The following is a 9,751-nucleotide window of genomic DNA, read 5'->3' as shown; positions in this document are numbered from 1 at the left end:
AAAAAAACAAAGAAAAAGCACCAGAACCAACACCTGTCAGAGGCAGCAACTCAGAGGAAACATGACAAGTCCAGTGCTTTATTTTGCCAAAGGGCTCCACTGTGTTTAAATTGTGGATCCAGTGTGTTTCTTTGTGGAGCAGTGAGCTGATGGTGATTATTTCTATACTGCAGAACTTTAATGATGATGGTTGGTCTTTATATGACATCAGACAATAACATTGCAGTCATATATTTGCAGATAAATCAGACATACAGTGCTGATAACCCAGCTCAGGAAGGAGAAACTGTAAAGGAGTAAAATGTTCTTATTTTTGATGTCTTTATTTGTGTCCTTTTCAGAGGTCAGACAGTGTGGATTGCAGGTCATGGTGCCACTGGTGGAGGACCGAATGACGAACGACGTGAGAATATTTTAATATAAGCATAATGATCTCTTTATGGAGTTGTTTCATTTATTGATAAAATAATTTTACATTCTTCAGTAAAAAAAAACAAAATAATAATAACACTGTGTTATCTGACAATGGGCTTTTTTTCATTTCTGTTTCGATTTTACACATTTTAAGAACTAATTGATAATTTAAAGCCGGTAAGTATAAGAAATAATTAAAACAAAATATAACGATAAAGCACATTAGATTTTGTTATTTTATTTCTATGGATAATGACAATGATTACTTTCTTCTTCTATAGAGCATGGCCATTACCTCCTTTTCTACAACAAACTGTCATGTCAACACTGGTTCTATGGTCAAAGTCCCAAAGTAGATATGTGATGCGAGTTGGCATTGACACACTGATGTTTCAGTAAACAATAATGAAACAAAATATATTTGTCTCTCCTACAGGGAGATTGAATTATCTTTTTTTTTTTTAACCAAAATTGCGTTCTTCTTAACTTTATAGCAAAACACACACGTACATACATGTACTGTGGGCATTAAAAACTCTTCTAACTACTTCTGATGTATTTTGTGGACAGTCTTTCTAAATGATTTTTGTTGTCGCCTACTCTAGAACCACGTGAATCCCCTACTCTCCAGTGTGCAACCATCGACGTTGTCGACTGTAATAACCTCAGAAATACTTTGCAGAACATTTTCCCAAACATCTACCCAGTCAAGATATACCAGCACTGGTTCTGTGGCCAACGTGCTGGAGTGGATATATGTAGAGTGAGTTTGCATTAGAGTTTTGACCATGTTTAGTTGCATTGATGTTTTAGTAAATATGAATAAAATTATATATATTTCTTTCTCTTGCAGGGAGACTCTGGTGGAGGAGTGGTGACTCAAAACAAGATTTATGGTGTCATTTCTTTTCTCGGAGATCCTGACTATGTATGTAGGAGAGCAGCTGCTTTCATGGACGTCTGCAATCAAAACTACTTAAAATGGATCAAAGATACCATTAAGAAGCCAAACAAGAAGTGTGGTCTGAACTGTGGCTAATGACAAACATATTGAAGCTTATCAAACAGAAGAACCTGTGACTGATCTGTTGATGGTTTACTTTGCTGCAGACAGTGTTATAAACTGTGAACCGTGCTTGTCATCAAGATCTGACTTGAAACTCCCCTCCCTTCTTTATTCGTAGAGATTTTACCACATCTTTACACCCCTGTGTGTATCCCACTGGTATTCCCCAACCTTTTGGCCTTGTGAACCCTGACAATAAAGCGGTGTCTTTAGATCTGTTCAGACATGTCCTCCTCTCCACTAATCTGATGCACACTCTCCAGTTGAAGTCGTCATGGCAGTCTTGTAACATTCTCAATCAGCTGGACCTTCTGCATCACTTTCAGCACAAATCTAAACTGCATGTTGTCACGTTCATGGATAGACACACACAAACGACATACTTCAAGTTGTGTGAAACGATTTTTTCACATTTCAGCGCCAAACTTGGTCCTAAAACACAGCAGAAGACACATTTTGCACGGCAATCAAGCTTTGCATAGTTCATACAGACACGCAGTCAGGACGTCACAAGGCTCTTTCTGTCCAATCGTTCACTGCTTAAGTCCAGCCCACCCACTCAGCGTGCTTTATAACTGAGGCAGCGTTCATTCATTCTGTCAGCTTCACGCTCACCACATCGCTGCTACACCAGCCTCTACAGATCGACAGTTATCCCCCTCCTCCCGTTAAGGTTCACATTCATAATTGTGGTTGTTGTTGTATTGTGTGGGACTGTAGAACACAGATGGTTCATGGATAGTTCAACCTGTGGCTCTGCTGGGAGGTTTGTGATCTCAGGGACTGTCTGTGTCATGCTTGCTCAGATTGTTCCAGAGCATCACTTGAGCAGAGTCACCGCCAAACTCAAATGCATGTCATTCCAAAATAAATGCTTCAATCTGACAACGTGTCCTGTCTGAAAATGAATACTCCACTGTTAGTTATTTGGACAGTTTAATAAACTGCTATAAGATTATGTTTATTCTTTTGTTTATTGGTGCATTATTATGCTTTATACCATGGTCAGTGAGAATTCTATGGCTAACTGGCGTGCATTATTTTCGTGTATACGCACACGTAGTTATATCACGCCGCTCTGGTCGTCATCATAGCAACACGCAAATCAGCTGGCGTAGATCAGCTGTGTCTTGACATGTGCATGAGAGAAACGCGATAAAACATGGATTTCGAGGTTAATTTTAACATTTTTGGCAGAAACAAAACGGCTTACAATGCACAGCTTCTCGTTGTTTAACCCTTACATAATCAAGCATTCCATTTGTCTTGACAACGGTTGCGTAGGATAAATGTTGCGACCTGCATAAAGTAGTCACAAAAACTTTTTTAGCATTTTTAGCAAGTTCTATTAATTAAATCAATATTTTGTGTGTTTGCTTGCTGTGTGGGACCATGGTATAAACGCAGTAAACAGCTTGGAGCCGTGCATTATACGGTTTGAATGCACGTCGTGATGTTTTAGACTCTGCTGCATGCGTTCAAACCGGTATTATGCACAGTTCCTCGTTGTTTAATCCTTACTTATGTCACTTTATGCATTGTCCAAGTTCATGCGTATGAAAAATATTGAGTGTAATTATTGCACTGCATAGATATTAACCTTTAGAAGTTAACATATATATGCAATAACAAGTTATTTATAATTTAAACAAGAATTCTAACTATGGAGATGGACCGCTCTGACCTCTACTTCATTATTACTCAACTAACCACACAAGCGCACACTACTTCCTGCTTCCTGCATTGTCTCTGAATGTTGACATTGGCCAATATTAGCATAACTTCTGGGCTTTAACAAGGATCTGGGGCCATTTTGATTCCATGATTGAACATTTCACCTCTTATTTTTCTGAATAAAAGTCAAAAACCTTCTGAGTGACGTACAGTAAAAAGTGTAAACCGTGTGCTTTAAGTCAGTTGGCTCACAGGGCAAAACAACAGTTACACAGATCATAGTTTGATCTCACTCATTTCCCTGCTGTCACTTCACAAAGGACGAGAGCTGCTGATAAGAGACCATGACTTTGCATAAATGTGCAGAGTTTTGCAGCCAATAGGGTTTGATAAGGCCTCAGGATGTGACTAGCGGCTTTGCAGAGGTCATTATTTTAACAGAAAGTTCAGTCGTGACAGAGAGAACTGCAGCAATGACTCGCCGGATGCTTCTTCGCTTATGTCTGTCTATCTGTGAGTATTCAACAATTTCATATATCTATATATATTGACATTTACATTCCTAATGCTAAATCTTTGAATTGGTCTGTATGGTGAGGTTATAAAAATGACTTAATGTATTTGGCTGCATCAAACCTTAAAGACGGTATGTGGGATTTTCCAACAGAAGGTCTGTGCAGCAATTTATCCGAAAGGTGCAGCAGGTGATGAATGCAGAAAGCTGCCAGCAAGGAAGGAATTTTGGAAACAGTGGAGAAAACGGATGTGTTATGATGAAGAGAATGCATGTACGAGGTTTTTATTTTGGAGATTGCATGTAATCAGTAAATTTGTTTACACGAATATTTCACATTTCAGCTGAAGATGTGCTTTAAGGGAATAGTTTTAGACCCCGTCTACAACCTCAGCTGCTGTAATACAGGGAAACTGCAAGAACTGTTATTGGTCAGCTCGGACTGCCTGTTTGTAATCGTGAAGAAATATTAATGATCGTAGGATTGAACAGGGGCTGCAAGGTGGCGCAGTTGGTATCACTGTTGTCTCGCAGCAAGAAGGTCACTGGTTTGCGTCCCAGTGGGGGCACCGCGCTCAGTGTGGTGGTGTTGGAAGTGCTGCTCCTGATCCGGACTGACTGGGGTCTATCAGTCAGGAAGTCCAGGATCCAGTTGCAGAGGGAGGTGTTCAGGCCCAGCAGGCTCAGCTTTCTAATGATTGTGTTGAATGCTGACGTGGGTGTGTTTGTTGTCCAGGTGGGTGAGGGCCAGGTAGAGGGCCAGGTGGAGATGGCGTCATCTGTGGAGCGGTTGGGACGATATGTGAACTGCAGGGGGTCTAGTGAGGGGGGCAGCAGAGTCTTAATGTGTCTCAAGATGAGCCTCTCGAAGCACTTCGTTGTGATGGGTGTGAGTGCAACGGGGCGATAGTCATTCAGGCAGGACACTGAAGACTTCTTTGGCACGGGGATGATGGTGGTGGCTTTGAAGCATGTTGGAACAATGGAGGTGCTTAGGGAGGTGTTGAAGATGTCTGTGAGAACATCCACCAGCTGGTCTGCACACTCCCTGAGCACTTTGCCAGGAATGTTGTCTGGTCCAGCAGCTTTCCGTGGGTTGACTCTGCGAAGCGTCTTCCTCACGTTGGCCGTGGTGAGACACAGCGCCTGGTCATCGGGGGGAGCGGTGGTCTTCCTCGCCGTCTCGTCATTCTGTGCTTCAAAGCGAGCGTAGAAGTTGTTCAGCGCATCCAGCAGGGAGGCGTCGTCGTCACAGGAGGGGGATGTTGTCCTGTTGACTGGATGCCCTGCCACATCCGCCGAGTGTCGCCGCTGTCCCTGAAGTGGCTTCTCTGATGGCTTAGGACGGTTTGGCTCTTGCTGTTTTTAGAGCCTCGCTGTCACCTGTCATGAAAGCAGAGTCTCTGTTTTTCAGCAGCGAACGCACCTCTGCAGTCATCCACGGCTTCTGGTTGGAGCGAGTGGTGATGGTCTTGGAGACAGTGACGTCATCAATGCACTTCCTGACGTAGCAGGTCACTGATGTGGCGTACGCCTCCAGGTTGACTGAGTCGCTGTTGGTTGCAGCCTCCCTAAACATTTGCCAGTCAGTGTGCTCCTGATGGCCAGATTTTCACCTTCTTCAGAACCGGTTTGGAACCGGTTTAAAACCCACATAGTTGTGTTTCAGCTCCTGTCATAGATAGAACATCTAAAGTAGGTACTGTTTCTCCCCCATAAATGGTAGTTAAAGGACAGCTGGAGCACTCATGAAGGTTGGGCCTTCCCAGCCAGTCCTTGAGCTTCTTTATCACATTCCTACATGCAATGCACTCATTTACCGGATGTGGATAAACATCAAATGTGCTTTGCAAAGACTTGTTCAGGAGAGTTGTGTCTCTCTCAGGTTTTATCAGTTGTAAGTGATTGTTATTTATAATTCTCCTGTGGCCAGTGTAATAGTTTCCACTAAGGATTACAATTTTATCATCTCTGGAAGTCTGCGAGAGTCTGCGCATGCTTGTTCCTATTCATTATGTGGATACCAACCTCCTACGTATGGAGGGAATGGAGACTTCAAGCAGACTCCATGTGGAATAGAAAGTAGTTTAGCAGTTACACAGTTGTGATTACTGCAGCTGAGTGTCTATACGCCCTCAAGGGAGTCTAATCAAGGCTTAATAAGGACTCATTTCTCCATTTTACTGAGAGCACTTAAGGTGTTTTCTCCTGAGGTCACACAACTGCTGTTCTTGCTCACAGCCACCTGGTGGGGGATCCCTCTTCCAGGTGTGACAGTGAGCACAGCGCCGGATCTGCAGAAGAGAATCATCGGAGGTCATCAGTGTGAGCGTCGGTACCATGTCAAACTGAGAGGAGTTGCTGCCGACGGATCTACCAGCTCGTGTGGAGGCTCTCTGATCAGTACACGGTGGATTCTGACTGCAGCTCACTGTGTTGAGCCAGGAGGGTTAGAAAATCACATTATTACTGAGAATTCTTTGACAGCTGATCAGTAGTGATATCGGGTATGTATGTTTTTAGTGTTCTCGACAAGGTAAAATATGAAAAGAGAGAAATCTGACTTGTATTGACCTGCAGCATTAAAGCTGTATGTGTTGACAGTGTGATGTGTATCTTTAACTTCTACCCACATGTAGGACTGTATTTGCAGATTTAGGTGTGCTTCTACACGGTGCTGCTCAAGAAGTACAAATCACAGCAAATCCTGTCATCTATACTGACAAAGACAACAACGGCAAAGACAGATTTCATGACATCATGCTGCTGCAGCTACCTGGCACCTCTGACATTCAGCCTATAGCCCTGCCTGACTGTGGAGACCAACCCAGAATGTGAGTGGTGGGTTTTTCATACCTAACAATTATATAAAGCTGTTTGTCAGTAGTTGTAACAGACACTGACACCTGGAGCACTGCTGTACGGTTTAACCTTTGACAATAACCTTGTTTTGGATATAGGAAAACACATCTGATCCTTTGGCTGATGGGTGTTTTCTGATTCAGAGCTGTTGACAGGACGAATGAGCTAACAGTGTCTGCTAGAAATTAGGTTCATATACCAAGTTTAAAAGTCAGGATTAGGTCCACAGTACTCACTGTTTGGATTGCAATACACTTTACGAGATGCTTAACAATGATACAGTATGACCTCATTCTTCTGCTCTCCTGCTCTTCTGGCTGTTATTAACAGAGTTGAGATGGCAGGCCACGCTGCCACCAGTGGAGGCCCTAGTGACAGAAGGAGTGAGTGATTTTTTTTCCTTTTCTAAATCTATTTCCACAGCTAAATAAATATTTTAATCGCACTGTTGTTGGTTGCGGGCTGCAAGGTGGGGCAGTTGGTTAGCATTGTCGCCTCGCAGCAAGCAGGTTGCCGGTTTGCATCCCGTTGAGGACATCCGGGATCTTTCTGCGGGAAGTTTGCATGTTCTCCCCGTGCAGCTCCGGGTTCTCCGGCTTCCTCCCACAAGTCCAAAAACATGTTGAGGTTAATTGGTGATTGTAAATTGTCCGTAGGTGTGAATGTGAGTGTGCTTGGTTGTCTGTCTCTAAGTGTAGCCCTGTGATAGACTGGTTACCTGTCCAGGTGAGCCTGCCTTCACCCTGAGTCAGCTGGGATAGACTCCAGCCCCCCATGACCCTAGTGAGGATGAAGCGGTGTATAGATAATGGATGGATGATGTCAGTTGCAGTACTCATGTGTACACATAGTAAAGCAAATTAGCTTCTGTCCCAAAATTGCATTGTTCTTAAATTGATAGCAAAACACACACACATACATGTACTATGACCATGAAAACCTCTTACTCCTACTTTCTGTATTCTGTAGACAGTATTTAAAAATTATTTGTGTTGCTACCTCCTCTAGGACGTGGTAAATCACCTACTCTCCACTGTGCAGACATCGAGGTTGTCGACTGTGAAGACCTCGAACTTACTTTGCAGGAAAAATCCCCAAACGTCTATCACGTCAAGAAGTACCAACACTGGTTCTGTGGCCAAAGTCCTGGAGTGGATATATGCTGTGTGAGTTGACATTAGAGCTCTGACCATTTTAAGATACATTGATATGTCAGTAAATAGGGAAAAACTAAAGATGATGATGTCATGGCTTTGGAAGCTTTTGATAGGTTAATTGACATCCTCTGAGTTAATTGGAGGCAAACCTGTGGATGTATTTTAAGGCACACCTCAAACACACTGCTTCCTTTTGTGACAACATGGAAAATCTAAAGACATCAGCCAAGATATCAGGAAGAGAACTGTGGACCTCCACCAGTCTGGTTCATCCTTGGGTACAATTTCCAGATGCCTGAAGGTTCCACGTTCATCTAATCAAACAATTCTACACAATTATAACCACCATGGGAATGTCCAGCCATCATAGCGCTCAGGAAGGAGACGGGTTCTGTGTCCCTGAGATGAAGTGTTTTGGTACAAAATGTGTGAATCAACCCCAGAACAAAAGCAGAAGACCTTGTGAAGATGCTGCTGAAGCTGGTCAGAGAGTCATTATCCACAGTGAAACCGGTCCTGTACCGACATGGGCTGAAAGGATACTCAGAGAGGAAGAAGACATCACTCCAAAAGCAACATAAAAGAGCCAGATTACAGTTTGTAAATGCACACAGGGACAAAGAGCTTCATGTCTGGAGACATGTCCTGTGGTCTGATGGAACTAAAACTGAACTGTTTGGCCTTAATGACCATCGTTACATCTGGAGGAAAAAGGAGGAAGCTTGAAGCCTGAGAACACCATCCCAGCTGTGAAGCACGGGGGTGGCAGCATCATGCTGTGGGGGTGTTTTGCTGCAGGAGGGACTGGTGCACTTCACACAATAGATGGCATCATGAGGAAAGAAGATTATGTGGAAATATTGAAGCAGCATCTCAAGACATCAGCCAGGAAGTTAAAGCTTGAGCACTAATGGGTCTTCAGATGGACAATGACCCTCAGCATACCGCCAGATTAGTTACAGAGAGGCTTCAGGACAACAAAGTCAGTGTTTTGGAGTGGCCATCACAAAATCCTGATCTCAATCCTGTAGAAAATATGTGGGCAGAGCTGAAAAGGTGTGTGGAGCAAGGTGGCCAACAAACCTGACTCAGTTCCACCAGTTCTGTCAGGAGGAATGGGCCAGAACTCATCAAACTATTGTGAGAAACTTGTGGAAGGACAAAAATGTTTCACCCAAGTCATACAGTTTAAAGGCAACGCTACCAAATACTTTCTTATGCTTTGAAGAAATTAATTTTACAAAATCTCCAAAAATTTTCTCTCTCATTATTCTGGCATTTAGCAAATAGAAATAATTCTGGTAATCCTAATGGACCTGAATCAGGAAAGGTTTAGTCTGATTTAATGTCAGACAGTGAGAAAAAAAAAAGGTTTTGTGTCTTTATATACAGTGTATGTAAACCTCTGGTTTCGACTGTATATGTCTGTCTCTTACAGGGCGACTCCGGGGGAGGAGTGGTGCATAAAAACAAGATTCATGGCGTCATTTCTTTTCTCGGAGATCGTCACTATGTGTGTAGGAAAGCAGCTGCTTTCATGGACCTCTGCAATCCTGAATACGCAGCTTGGATCACCAGAACTATTACCTGACCAAAATGCTGTGAGGTGTGGCTGACTGGCTGAGATGCTTTCATCATAAATATTGCTTTAGATTCAATCTCTGCTACTGTTGTTTTGCCTATTTATGTTTCTGCATAACCTATTTACCATATGGAGCAGTTTAAGTGATTTAATTGAAACAATTTTGGATAACTTCAGTTCCTATTTTCTCTTTCATTGGTCCAAAAATGCAGAGTTCCTTATAGAAAAATATACAAATTATCAAATCAAAATCAAATCAAATCAATTTTTAATGTCATTTTGCTGTACATACACAGCAGTACAGGCAAGGTGAGAGAGCGTAACTTAAAGCAATTTGAATAAATCAATGTACAGGATTCTCGTGTAGGTGTCTTTATTTTCCAGGTGGGTGATGACTGAGTGTTAGGTGATAGCTATTGCATCCTCTGTGGAGCGGTTGGGACAGTAAGAGAAATATTCAGGAAGTACAGACCTGTTAAAAA

The 9,751-nt window shown here is 42.7% G+C and overlaps 1 protein-coding gene across 1 annotated transcript in view; it reads left to right on the top strand.

Annotated features, from left to right (window-relative positions):
• LOC103356708 (kallikrein-8-like) overlaps positions 1-9,512 on the top strand; it is a 19,594-nt gene extending 10,082 nt beyond the window's left edge. The window contains exons 4-11 of the mRNA XM_008280957.1: positions 143-189; positions 342-403; positions 3,538-3,667; positions 5,937-6,117; positions 6,308-6,502; positions 6,861-6,913; positions 7,539-7,696; positions 9,126-9,512. Of these exons, the coding sequence (XP_008279179.1) occupies positions 143-189; positions 342-403; positions 3,538-3,667; positions 5,937-6,117; positions 6,308-6,502; positions 6,861-6,913; positions 7,539-7,696; positions 9,126-9,278 (979 nt within the window). The 3' untranslated portion in view covers positions 9,279-9,512. The remainder of the gene's footprint in view (positions 1-142; positions 190-341; positions 404-3,537; positions 3,668-5,936; positions 6,118-6,307; positions 6,503-6,860; positions 6,914-7,538; positions 7,697-9,125) is intronic.
• Positions 9,513-9,751: the final 239 nt, after the last annotated feature.

This window comes from Stegastes partitus, unplaced genomic scaffold (assembly GCF_000690725.1).
Source record: "Stegastes partitus isolate 25-593 unplaced genomic scaffold, Stegastes_partitus-1.0.2 Scaffold215, whole genome shotgun sequence".
Taxonomy (NCBI): Eukaryota; Metazoa; Chordata; class Actinopteri; family Pomacentridae; genus Stegastes; species Stegastes partitus.
The sequence above is the reverse complement of the archived record's forward strand: the minus strand, read 5'-3'. Positions and strand labels throughout refer to the sequence as shown.